This window comes from Chiloscyllium punctatum, chromosome 36 (assembly GCF_047496795.1).
Source record: "Chiloscyllium punctatum isolate Juve2018m chromosome 36, sChiPun1.3, whole genome shotgun sequence".
Taxonomy (NCBI): domain Eukaryota; kingdom Metazoa; phylum Chordata; class Chondrichthyes; order Orectolobiformes; family Hemiscylliidae; genus Chiloscyllium; species Chiloscyllium punctatum.
The window spans coordinates 4,739,511-4,753,436 of record NC_092774.1 but is presented as its reverse complement, the minus strand read 5'-3'; the positions used below and the strand labels follow the sequence as shown (position 1 = coordinate 4,753,436).

Below are 13,926 nucleotides of genomic sequence, written 5' to 3'. Positions count from 1 at the left end.
GCACTGTATTGTTCTCTGTTCTATGACTGAGATCAGACCATGATTGAACATTCGGCCCTTGAATGTGTGATGACTACCAATTGATTTCAATAAGATGGGAGCAATGCAAGGGTTGGCATTTGTTCTTACTTTGCCAAGGAAACTTGAAAGATCCATCAGAATAACCATTCAGTTGAGGTGCTGTGTGTGTGTGTGTGTGTGTGTGTGTGTGTGTGTGTGTCTGTCTGTCTGTCTGTCTGTGTATGTGTGTGTGTATGTGTGTGTGTGCGCCTCACTCTCTCTCTCTCTGTCTGTGTGTGTGTGCGTGTGTATGCAAGCATGTGTGTGTCTGTCTGTCTGTCTGTCTGTCTGTGTATGTGTGTGTGTCTGTATGTGTGTGTATGTGTGTGTGTGCGCCTCACTCTCTCTCTCTCTCTCTCTCTCTGTGCGCCTCACTCTCTCTCTCTGTGTCTGTGTGTGTGTGTGTCTGTATGTGTGTGTATGTGTGTGTGTGCACCTCCTCTCTCCCTCTGTGTGTGTGTGTGTGTGCGTGTGTGTGTGTGTATGTGTGTGTGTGTGCACCTCCTCTCTCTCTCCCTCTCTCTCTCTCTCTCTGTGTGTGTGTGTGTGTGTGCATGTGTGTGTGTGCACCTCCTCTCTCTCTCCCTCTCTCACTCTCTCTCTCTCTCTCTCTGTGTGTGTGTGTGTGTGTGTGCATGTGTGTGTGTGCACCTCCTCTCTCTCTCCCTCTCTCACTCTCTCTCTCTCTCTCTGTGTGTGCGTGTGTGTGTGTTTCCCCAGGGTTTATATCTCCCTCTCCCTGAATTATCCTTGTGTGTGTGTGTGTCTGTGTATGTGTCTGTGTGTGTGAGTGTGTGTGTGTGTGTCTGTGCATGTGTGGGTGTGTGGGTGCGTGTGTGTGTGTGTCAGAGTTTCTGCACTGGCGTGTAACACTGTGCAAACAGCATGGGCAAACTCGCATTTGGATCTGGAACCAAGCTGACAGTGGAGCCCAGTGAGTGACATTCTGTTGATCGTTGTTTATTCCCGAGTCGAGGTTGTTCTTTGTGAGATGCTGTCATCAGATCCCCGTGGCTACATTTCAATCCGCAACATCTGTCAGGCCGGGCTAGGGGGTCTGGTCTACAGTAAAGTGATAGTGAATACCATAGGCTTTTCAAATGGACAAGGGAATGGGATAGCATTGAGAAGAGCATACAGGTTCCACTGCATTAGAGAGGTCAGATCGAGGGGTCTCCAATAAAAGGTGATTCGTTCAACTTGCTGCGATAATTTCAACAGGACCTTGTTCCTTTCAGAATTGGGAAGGATGAGAATTCGAGGTTTCTGATCAGATTCCAGCAGTTACTAATGACCTAATCCCAGTCATAGCGTGCTGTCACATCCCTAGAATGTAACAATCAATCCGTCAGGTCCAGAAGGGATTAGTGAGGAGAGGTAGCATTGAACAAACATGGTTTCCATTAGTCCAAAAAAGGGCAGGACACGGGGAACGTGGCTGCTTCAGGAATTGCAGTTTGGGTTGACTTGGCCTTAGCTAAAGATGCTCGCTTGAAATTAGTTCTTGCTTCACATTGGACTGGACGCTCCCTGCACCTGCCAAGAAATATCCTTGTCAGAGTGAGCAAGAAATCGCTTTTGACAACCTGAAGAAAGGTGTTCGAGGAGTTAGGTGCCGGGGAGATCTGACAGAAATCTATCACATCCTGACAGGATTCGACAGGGTGGATGCAGGAAAGATGTCGCTGATGACTGAGGGAGTGAGGAAACGGAGGGGAGTCCAGAATCGGGGGTCGCAATCTGAAGGAGACGGGGTAGGACGGAGCTGAGGAGAAATGTCTTCACTCAGAGAGGGCAGAGTCTGTGGAAATCTACCCCATAGGAAATTGCTTGAGGTCAAAGCATTGTAAGCTGTGAAGGGTGAACTGTGATGTACTTCTTAGGGATAGAGGAAGCCAAGGGTAGTGGGGAGAGAGCCGGAAGAGGAGACTGGACTGGATGATCATCCAAGATGCGACTGAATGGGGAAGCAGGCTTGAAGGGCTGAAGCCCTGGACCTATATTCTTTGCCTCTACGTGGTCTGGGTTTTTGCTATGGGCTGTATTGCTGTGGGAATTACGGAGCTGGTAACCCACTTGTCTTCGGAGAGGGGACAAAGTTAATCGTGGTGCCAAGTAGGTATTCAGAAATGCCCCTACACTGCTCACGTCTATTATGTGGGTGTGCTTGTGAACTTTTCTCTGTACAAAGCAGTTGCAGTGACCTCCACAGGTGAAATCCATCGTGAATATCTGACTTCTTGCTTTATTGAGTATGGACCCTCCAGTTTCAGAGGCCATTGGCCTGTGAGAATTGAAGCGACCTGAGTACCTGGGTGAGGGGGAAAGATTCAGGAGAAACCCAGAACAGAATTAGACAGCGAGGCCAAAAGGCAGGAACACTGTCAAGTCAGACGAAGGAACCACAGAGTACATTATTTCAAAATAAATTATTGTGATGTTTTCAATAATTTCTGAGCGCCAAATCAATGCGTGCGATTTCCGTAAATATGAGCTGGCACCTTGAAATCTTCATGTGTCCCAACTCCGCACTTGTCCAGGTCACACTCAAGTCACTGAGATATGATTCATGCATGTGGTTAGGTGAATAGACAGGGCCAAAGAAGGAGACAATATATCTGTGTTAAATGGATACAGCCTACCTTAGAATGCAATAGCAAATCACAAAAAGAAATTAACAGTCTGTAGGAGTTTAGGTTAGAGATGCTTTAGGAATTCTGCGGATATTTTGAGAGAGAAGCTAATTTATGGGCGTCAGTTGTGATAGAGAGTGGAATGCAGTGAGTGTTTTGTTCTGGATGGACAACTTTAGGAAAATGATACTAAACGATGAAAGCTATGTCATGAGTAATGCACGTTACATGGGTGCCATCTGCTTGAAATTGCATTGTTTATCCAGGCAAAGGGCAGTCACTAACTGGGAGAGAGTTTTTGTCAGGAGGTGTAGGGCTGTGTGGATACTAACAACAAGCTTATCTTTGGAGGTGGGACCAGACTGATCGTGGAGCCAAGTAAGTGTTGGGGATTGTCACAGAACAATGTCCACGGGCTTGGGTTGGATAGCGACCACGAGTAGGTCAGCAGAGATAATAATTCCCCAGACCACAGATACAGCACAGCAAGGGATATTGTACTCGAGAGAGCATCCCCAGATGATCTGCGGGGCTGACACACCAGGCACCCTGCTCTGAGTTGGAATCAGGAGGACTTTTACAAAATAAAGCAGGTACAACCTAAGTCACATTCGCGCTGGTTTAGAAAGTACTTGGACAGGGTTAGCATCTATATCACAACATTGAAGAATGGCATAGCGTGTGCCCCAAGTGTACCCATCAGTGAATAAAGATGGTAATGATCACTCCACTGGGGTGGGTTTTTCTGCTGTGGGGTGCAGTGCTATGTGAACGCTTGACTTGTTAGTAAGCTTACATTTGGAGAGGGGACAACTGTAGACCCAAGAATGTATTCAGAAACAACACTACTGCACTGCTTATGTCTGTGATGTGAGTTTGTTAGTGTGCATTTAATTTTTGGACAAGGAGCCACTGAGATCTCCACATGTGAAATTCATCTTGAATGGCAGACAGTTTCTGTCCCGTTGTTTTATAGAGTATAGACCCTACAATGTCTGAGGCGATTAGCTTGGGTGGATTGCAGTGGGAATCTGCCTGTGTACCTGGATTGGGGGAAGCATTCAGGAAAACCCCAGGATGGAATTGAATGGAGAAGCTGAGAGGCTGCTCAAAGCAGGAACACTGTCCAGTTGTCCAGAGGAACGTGCTTCCAGTCGAATAGATTACTTCCATTCGAAATTATCGGGAGGTTTCCAGTCATTTCTGAGCGGCAAATTGATGCCTGTGATTTCTGTAAATATGAACTGATGCCTTGAAATATCTGTGTGTTCCAGGTCTGCACATGCCCAGGTCACAGTCAAACCAATGAGATTTGATTCATGACCGTGGTAAGGTAGATGGAGGGGGCCAGAGAGGGAGAGAGGGAGGGCAGTATATCTGTGCTAAATGGACATAACTAGTCATAGATTGCAACAATCCATCTAACAGAAAAAAAAAATGATTCTGGAATGTTCATTTCGACTGATTCAGAATGTGTGCGAATATTGTGAGAGGGAAGGTAATTTTTGGAAGATGGTCACAACTGACGTTGGAATCATTTGAGTGTTGGGTTCCGAGTGGACACCTTTAGGAAAATGATTCCAAACGATGAAACTAATATCATGAGTCATATCCGTAAAATGTGTGTTTTCTGGTTGAAATTGCATCGACAGGATAAGCAAAGAACAGACACGAACAGGGAGAGGGTTTTTTTTTGTCAGGAAGTGTAAGGGTGTGTGAATGATGGCACCAAAAAGCTTATCTTTGGAGCTGGGACCAGACTGATAGTGGAGCCAAGTAAGTGCTGGGGATTTTCGCAGAATAATATCCAAAAGCTTGTGTTGGATTACAGTGATGAGCAGGTCAGCAGAGATAATAATTCCCCAGACCACAGATGTGGTACAGCAAGGGATACCGTACTTGGGGTAACATCCCCAGATCATCTGTGGGGCTGACCCACCAGGCGCTCTGCTCTGAGTGGAGATCAAGAGAATGTTTTTATTTTATAAAAGTTGTACCGTCCCTAATTCACTGGGGTGGGTTTTTGCTGAGGGATGCAGTGCTGTGTGAATGTTGGAGGGGCTGGATATGTATTTACATTTGGAGAGGGGACTAGGTTAACCGTGGAACCAAGTAAGTATTCAGTAACAGCTCTACACTGCTTACATCTGTCACTTGAGTGAGTGTGTGTGCCTGGTTTTCAGTACAAAGCATCCACTGAGATCTCCACGTGTGAAATTCATTTGAATTTTGGCCTGTTCCTGCCTCTTTGCTTTATACACGATAGACCCTACAATGTCTGAGACAATTTGAGGATTGAAGTGGAATCTTCCTGAGTTCCTGGATCAGGCGGAAAAGGTTCAGGATAAACCCAGGATAGAACTAGCTGGCGAAACTGAGACTCTCCCCAAAGCAGGAACTGTTAGACAGAGAAATTTGCTTCCATGGAGTGCATTATTCCAGGAGAAATGATCGTGAATTCCGGACCACCCAACGGATGGATGTGATTTGCGTAAATATCAACGGATGCCTTGCAATCTCTGTGCATCCCAGGTCTGCAGTTGCCGACATCATGCTGAGATATCATTGATTAGTGTGGTTTAGATAGAGAGGGCCAGAGAGGGAGAGAGTCAACAGAGTCTCTGTAAATGAAATAGATAGACTCGACCTCAGAAAGCAATTGCAAATGTCAAAGAATAAGAATTGGCTCTGGGGGTTTGGGTTCGGATATGTGTGAGTATTGTCAGAGGGAAGTTATGTTATGGAATTTGATCAGGACTGTAGGTGGAATCCACTGAGTTCTGATGGGAACATTGAGCAAACTGATTCCAAATGATGCAAGCAATGTCATGAGTAAAAAAAAACGGATACTGGTGCATCTCCTGGAAACAGCATTGGTGGTGCAGACAAGGAACACTCAACGGTTTTTTTGTCAGGAGGTGTAGGGCTGTGTGAATACTGGAAACGTCAAGCTTATCTTCGGAGGTGGGACCAGACTGATAGTGGAGCCGAGTAAGTGTTGGGGATTGTCACAGAGTAATGTCCACTGGCCCGTTTTGGATAGGGATCACGAAGTTGGTCAGCAGAGATAATAATTCCCCAGACCACAGGAACAGTACAGCAAGGGATACTGTACGCGGGGTAACATCCCCAGATTATCGGTGGGTCTGAAACGCCAGGAGATCTGCTCTGAGTTGGGATCATGAGAACTGTATTTAAAAAGAAAGCTAGTTCTTAATTCACATCAGGGCTGGGTTAGAAATTACTTCCACAGTGTGAGTGTCTGTGGGACAGCATTGCAGAATGGCATAGAGCGTGTCCAAGTGTACCCACCAGGGAATAGAGATGGCAATGATCACTCCACGGGAGGTGGGTTTTTGCTGTGGGGCGCAGTGCTGTGTGAATACAGGAACTGGTAATAAGCTTATCTTTGGAGAGGGGACAAAGTTAACCGTGGAACCAAGTAGGTATTCGGTAACAACTTGATACTGCTTAGGGCTGTTATGTGAGATTGTGTGTGTGTGTGTATTTTTTGTCTGCACAAACCATCCATAGAGATTTCCACGTGGGAAATGCAGCCTTTAATGTCAGACTGCCCTTTTTTTCTGCCTTTTTGCTTTATACAGTATAGATCCTGCAATGTCTGAGGCGATTAGCCTGTGTGGATTGAAAAGGGAATCCTCCTGAGCACCTGGATCTGGGGAAAGGGTTCAGGAGAAACTCAGGTTAGAATTAGAGAGTGAAGCACTGTCTAGTTGGACAGAGAAGGCTGCATCCACAGAGTACATTAGTTTGAAAGAAATTATTCGTTCCTGAGCAGCAAGTCGATGTGTGTGACTTCAGTAAATATGACCTGATGCCTGGAAATCTCCGTGTGTCCCAGGTCCACACTTGACCATGTCACGCTGAAGCCACTGAGATATGGTTTATTAATGTGGTTAGGTGGATAGAGGGGGCCAGCCAGGGAGAGAGTGAGGAGAGTGTCACTGAGTTTAAATGGACAGACTCTACCTTAGATTGCAACGACGAATCTCACCTTTTAGTAACTGACTTTGGGTCAGACTGGTCGAGAAAGCGTGTGAACATTGTGAGAGGGAAGCTGATTTTTGGAAGTGGATCACGACTGAGAATGGAAACCACTGAGTGTTATTTTGTCAATGCACAACTGATTCCAACTCCTGAAGGCAGTGTCATGACTAACCTGCTTAACATGGGTGCAGTCTGCTTGCACCAGTGTTAGTGATCCTGACAAAGAGCAGTCACTGACTCAGAGAGAGTTTTTTGGTCAGAATGTGTGAGTAATGGCCTCAGCTTTATCTTCGGAGGTGGGACCAGACTGGTAGTGGAGCCAAGTCAGTGTTGGGGATTGTCACAGAATAATGTCCATGGGCTTGTGTTGCATAGCGATCACGAGTAGGTCAGCAGAGATAATAATTCCCCAGACCGCAGATATGGTACAGCAAGGGGTAACATCTCGGGGTTACTCGGGGTAACATCCCCAGATTATCTGTGGGGCTGACCCACCAGGCGCTCTGCTCTGAGTTTGAAGCAGAATGTTTTTTATTTATAAAAAGCAGATAGGCCCTAACTCACACCAGCGCTGGTTTAGAAATTACTTCCAAAGGGTCAGTGTCTGTTGGTCAGCACTTCAGAATGACATAGTATGTGCCCCAAGTGTACCTACCAGTGAATAAAGATGGGAATGACCACTCTACTGGGATGGGTTTTTGCTGAGCGGCGTGGTGCTGTGTGAATGTTGGAGTTTTTGGATATAAACTTATCTTTGGAGATGGGACAAAGTTAACTGTAGAGCCAAGTAGGTATATAATAACATCTCCATGCTGCTTGTGTGTGTGTGTGTGTGTGTGTGTGTGTGTGTGTGTGTCTGTCTGTCTGTCTGTCTGTGTGTGTATGTTAGTGTGTGTGTATGTTAGTGTGTGTATGTTAGTGTGCGTGTGTTTGTCTGTGTGTGTATGTTAGTGTGTGTGTGTCTGTGTGTGTCTGTGTATGTTAGTGTGTGTGTGTCTGTGTGTGTCTGTGTATGTTAGTGTGTGTGTCTGTGTGTGTGTCTATGTGTGTGTCTGTGTGCATGTTAGTGTGTGTGTTTGTGTGTGTGTGTCTGTGTGTTTGTCTATGTGTGTTTGTCTGTGAGTGTTTGTTTGTGTGTGCATGTTAGTGTGTCTGTTTGTGTGTCTGTGAATGCGTGTGTGTCTGTGTGTGTCTATGTATGTGTCTGTGTGTGTATGTTAGTGTGTGTATGTTACTGTATGTGTGTGTCTGTGTGTGTCTGTCTGTTTTTCAGTACAAAGCATCCGCTGAGATATCCACATGTGAAATTCATCTTGAATATCGGACAGTTTTTGTCCAGTTGCTGTATTGAGTGTAGACCCTATAACGTCTCAGGCAATTAGCATGTGTGGGTTGAAGTGGGTGCACCCGGGGATGAGGGGGTATGTTTCGGGACAAACCCAGGATTGACTTAGATGGCAAGGCCAAGAGGCTGCTCAAAGCAAGAACACTGCCCAGTTGGACACAGAAAGCTGCGTCCACCGGCTACATTCTACAGGGTACAGGGTGAATGAGTTTCTCATTAATTCCGAAACATCACATTCCGAAACGTGTGAGTTCAGTAAATGAATTCAACAATGTCCCTGATTGACTAAAGGAGTCCTGAAATTCACAAATATTTTTGCCAGCTTGTTATGTCCAGTGCAGATCCTCCATGACCACCCCCCAATCCAGGAGGCAAGCGGTCATTGAGCAGCAGGCTATGGATCAGACTGAAAGGTTTCTGTGAGCAGATTGGTAGGAGCAGATGGAGAGAGCAGAGGGGTTCCACTGGGCACCGTTAACCTTGTAACAGTCAGACGCACTGAGAAAATTATTGCAATTAGACAAACATTACCCTGTTCAGTAGATATCCTTTCCTGAAGTTGCTCTCTGTTGCTACTCAATGATTAATGTGTTCAACCCACTCTGTACCCACTAGAGAATAAAGGTGGTAATGATCACTCCACTGGGGTGGGTTTTTGCTGAGGGGCGCAGTGCTGTGTGAATACTGGAGTTGCTGGTCGGCTTATCTTTGGAGAAGGGACAAAGTTAACAGTGGAACCGAGTAAGTAATCCTGGAGAATTTAAATGGTCAATCTATTTTCAGGATGGGTATTCGCTTTCGGTCTAAGTCCCTGAAAAAGAAAACTCAAAATGATGACATATCCTTGAAGTTTGAAGCGCCTTTGTTTTATGGAGTATTCCTTTGTGGTTGAGACGTGGGGTCAGTACGGATCTGGCATTTGTTTCTGGAGTAAACAGAATACAATGGCAGCCAGTCTAAGACTTGGTTTTTGTTGTGGGGCGTAGTGCTGTGTGTTTGGGGGAGGTGCTGACAAGCTTATCTTTGGAGAGGGGACAAAGTTAACCGTGGAACCAAGTAGGTATTCAGTAACACATCCACACAGCTTATGTCTCATGTGTGTGTGTGTGTGTGTGTGTGTGTGTGTGTGTGTGTGTGTGTGTGTGTGTGTGTGTGTGTGTGTGCGTATGTGTTTGTGTGTCCCTGTACAAAACATCCACCGAGATCTCCACATGTGAAATTCATCGTGAATATCAGACACTTTCTGTCCCTTTGCTTTCTAGAGTTAAACCCCACAATGTCTGAGGAGATTAGCCTGTGGGGATTGAAGTGGGAATCTACCTGAGACAATACAATTCGATAGCAACTCGGAGAGGCTACTCAAAACAGGAAAACTCTCCAGTTGGACAGTGAAATCTCCTTCCACAGAGTACATTATTTCAACAGAAATTATCCCAAGGTTCCTGAGCACCCAATCGATTTCTATAAACAAGCATACAACGTCTCGTACTGGTTAAAGGAATCTTGAATATGTTTGGGGTGGAGAGTGGGGTGCTGGAGAAGCACAGCAGGTCAGGCAGTCAGATACAGGAGGCTAGTGGTCATTAAGCAGTCGGCTGTGGATCAGACTGAAAGCATTAACCCTGTCACAGTCAGATGCACTGGGAAATTAGTCCAATTAGAGAAACATTATCCTGTTTCGCAAATGTACTTTCCTGAATTGCTTTCTGTTGCTACCCAATGATGAATGTGTTAATCCCACTCTGTACCCACCAGAGAATAAAGATGGTAATGATCCCTCCCACTAGGATGGGTTTTTGTTGAGGGGCGCAGTGCTGTGTGTATGGTGGAGGTGCTAACCCGCTTATCTTTGGAGAGGGGACAAAGTTAACCGTGGAGCCGAGTAGGTATTCCTGGAGAATGTAGATGGTCAATCTATTTTCAGGCTAGGGTGTTCGCTTTCAGTTTTAATCCCTTGAAAAAAATAATAATTTAACTTGTGGACATATCTTCGAAGTTTGCTGCATCTTTGTGATATCGAATATTCCTTTGTAGTTGATGCTTGGGGTCAGTACGGATCTGAAATAGGTTTCTAGACCGGGCAGAATATAATGGGAGCCAGCGTATGGCTGGGTTTTTGCTGTGGGGCGCAGTGCTGTGTGTATGGTGGTGCTGCAAACAAGCTTATCTTTGGAGAGGGGACAAGGTTGACCGTGGAGCCTAGTAGGTATTCAAAAAACACTTGACACTGCTTACTTCTGTTATGCAGGTGGGTGGGTGTTTTTCATTCTGCACAAAGCATCCCCTAAGATGGCCACATAGGAAGTTCATCTTTCGTTTCAGACAGTTTCTGTCTCTACGCTTTATACAGTATACACCTCCAACACCTGAGGCGATTAGCCGGTGTGGAATGAAAAGGGAATCCTCCTGAGCACCTGGATCAGGGGGAAAGGGTTCGGGAGAAACCAATTAGAGAGTGGAGCACTGTCCAGTTGGACAGAGAAGGCTGCTTCTACAGTGCGCGTTAGTTCAACAGAAATTATCGAGAGCTTCTCATTCGTTCCTGAGCAGCAAGTCGATGTGGGTGGCTTCTGCAAATACGAACTGATGCCTGGAAATCTCCGTGTGTTCCAGGCCCGCACGTGTCCACGTCACACTCAAACCACTGAGAGCTGATTCATCCATGTGGTTAGGTGGGGACAGAGGGGTCCAGAGAGGGAGAGAGTGAGGAGAGTGTCTCTGTGTTAAATGGACAGACTCTGCCTTTGATTGTGAACAGGAAGTCTCACAGAATAATAACCAACACTGGGAGTTTGGGTCAGACCGTGTAAGAATATATGTGAACGTTGTGAGAGAGCAGTTAATTTTTGGAAGTTGGTTATGACTGAGAGTGGAGCCCAATGAGGGTTATTTTGACAATGCACAATGTTAGGAGACTGATTCCAACTCCTGAAGGCAATGTCATGACTAACCTGCTTAACATGGGTGCAGTCTGCTTGCACCAGTGTTAGTGATCCTGACCAAGAGCAGTCACTAACTCAGAGAGAGTTTTTGTCAGAGTGTGTGAGTAATGGCCTCAGCTTTATCTTCGGAGGTGGGACCAGACTGGTAGTGGAGCCAAGGCAGTGTTGGGGATTTTCACAGAATAATGTCCACGGGCTTGTGTTGGATAACAATCCTGATTAGGTCAGCAGAGATAATAATTCCCCAGACCGCAGATACGGTACAGCAAGGGATATCATACTCAGGGTAACATCCCCAGATTATCAGTGGGGCTGACCCACCAGGCGCTCTGCTCTGTGTTGGGAGAATGTTTCCAGTTTTCAAAACCAGATTAGGACCTAATTCATTCAGCGCTGGTTTCGAAAACACTTCCACCGGGTAAGTGTCTGTGGGACAGCACGGCAGAATGGCATAGAGTGTACCCCAAGTGCACCCAGCAGAGAATAAAGATAGTCATGATCACTCCCACTGGGGTGGGTTTTTGCTGTGGGGCGCAGTGCTGCGTGAGTACTGAAACTGGTTATAAGCTTACCTTTGGAGAGGGGACAAAGTTAACCGTGGGACCAAGTAGGTATTCAGAAACATCTCCACATTGCTTACGTCTCGTGTGTGCATGTGCGTGAGTGTGTGTGTGTGTGTATGTGTATGTGTGTGTGTGTGTGTGTGTGTGTGTGTGTGTATGTGTCTGTGTGTCTGTACGTCTGTTTTTCTGTACAAAGCATTAACTAAGATCTCCACATGTGAAGTTCATCTTGTATGTCGGACAGTTTGTGTCCTTTCGCTTATAGAGTTAAACCCGAAAATGCCTGAGGTGATTAGCCTGCAGGAATTGAAATGGGAATCTCCCTGAGTTCCTGGATCGGGGAGGAATGGTTCAGGGGAAACCCAGGGTAGAGTTAGACAGCGACTCCGAGAGGTTCCTCAAAACAGGTATTCTCTCCAGTTGGACAGATAAAGCTGCTTCCACAGAGTATATTATTTCAACAGAAATTGTCCTAAGGTTCTCATTAAGTCCTGAGCACCCAATCGATTTCTGTAAACAAACGTACAACATCTCTTACTAATTAAAGTAATCTTGACCATGAGAGAATGTTCGCTACTTTGGTTTGTATAATGTGGATCTTTTAGTGACCACCTCCAATACAGGAGGTAAGTGGCCATTGAGCGGCAGGCTAGGGATCAGACTGAAAGCACTAACCCTGTAACAGTCAGATGCACTGAGAAATTATTCCCATTGGAGAAACATTATCCTATGCAGTAAATCTCCTTTCCTGAAGTTGCTCTCTGTTGCTACCCAATGATTAATGTGTTAATCCCACTCTGTACCCACCAGAGAATAAACATGGTACTGAGCACGCCACCGTGGTGTTTTTTTTGCTGAGGGGCGCAGTGCTGTGTGGATACTGGAACTGGTTATAAGCTTCTCTTGAGAGAGGGGACAAAGTTAACGGTGGAACCGAGTAGGTACTCCTGGAGAGTGTAAATGGTCAATCTATTTTCAGGCTGGAGTACATAGAACATAGAACATAGAAAAATACAGCGCAGTACAGGCCCTTCGGCCCTCGATGTTGCGCATATCCAAGCCCACCTAACCTACACTCGCCCACTATCCTCCATATACCTATCCAATGCCCGTTTAAATGCCCATAAAGAGGGAGAGCCCACCACTGCTACTGGCAGGGCATTCCATGAACTCACGACTCGCTGAGTAAAGAACCTACCCCTAACATCTGTCCTATACCTACCACCCCTTAATTTAAAGCTATGCCCCCTCGTAATAGCTGACTCCATACGTGGAAAAAGGTTCTCATGGTCAACCCTATCTAACCCCCTAATCATCTTGTACACCTCTATCAAGTCACCCCTCAACCTTCTTTTCTCCAATGAAACCAACCCCAAGTGCCTCAGCCTTTCCTCAAATTCGCTTTCGGTCTGAATCCCTGAAAAAAATAAATAATAATTCAACTTGAGGACCAATCCTGGAAGCTTGAAATGCCTTTAGCTTATCAATTATTCCTTTGTGTTTGATGTGTGGGGTCAGTACGGATCTGAAATAGGTTTCTAGGCTGAGCAGAATATAATGGGAGCCAGCGTATGGCTGGGTTTTTGTTGTGGGGCGCAGTGCTGTGTGGATGGTGGAGGTGTAAACAAGCTGATCTTTGGAGAGGGGACAAAGTTAACCGTGGAGCCAAGTAGGTCTTCAGTAATGTCTGCTACGTGAGAATGTGTGTGTGTATTTTTTTCACCTGTACAAAGCATCCACTAAGATTCCACGCATGAAATTCATCTTTAAGATCAGACAGTTTCTGCCTATTGCCTTTATAGAGTATTGACCTGACAATGTCTGAGGCGATTAGCCTGTGGGGATTGAAAAGGGAATCCTCCTGATTACCTGGATCAGGGGGAAAGGTTCAGGAGAAACTCAGGTTAGAATTAGAGAGTAAAGCACTGTCCAGTTGGACAGAGAAGGCTGCATCCATAGAGTACATTAGTTCAACAGAAATTATCGAGAGGTTCTCATTCGTTCCTGAGCAGCAAGTCGATGTGTGTGACTTCTGCAAGTATGAACTGATGCCTGGAAATCTCCGTGTGTCCCGGGTCCGCACTTGGCCATGTCACACTCAAGCCGCTGAGATATGATGCATCAATGCAGTTAGGTGCATAGAGGAGACCAGAGAGTAAGAGAGTGAGGAGAGTGAGTCTCTGTGTTAAATGGAAAGACTCTACCTTAGGTTGCAATAGTGAATCCCACATTTGAATAACGGCCTCTGGGGGTTTGGGACAGACTGTTCAAGCATGTAAGCGAATAGGCAGGCATGGTGGCTCAGTGGTTAGCACCGCTGCCTCACAGCGCTGGGATCCCTGGTTCCATTCCAGCCTCAGGTAGCTGTCTGTTTG

General features: G+C 46.0%; 1 protein-coding gene across 1 annotated transcript in view; it reads left to right on the top strand.

The window, feature by feature from the left end:
* Nucleotides 1-935: 935 nt before the first annotated feature.
* Nucleotides 936-13,926, top strand: part of LOC140461121 (M1-specific T cell receptor alpha chain-like) — an 89,795-nt gene continuing 76,804 nt past the window's right edge. The window contains exon 1 of the mRNA XM_072555884.1: nt 936-994. Coding sequence (XP_072411985.1) covers nt 946-994 — 49 coding nt within the window. The 5' untranslated portion in view covers nt 936-945. The remainder of the gene's footprint in view (nt 995-13,926) is intronic.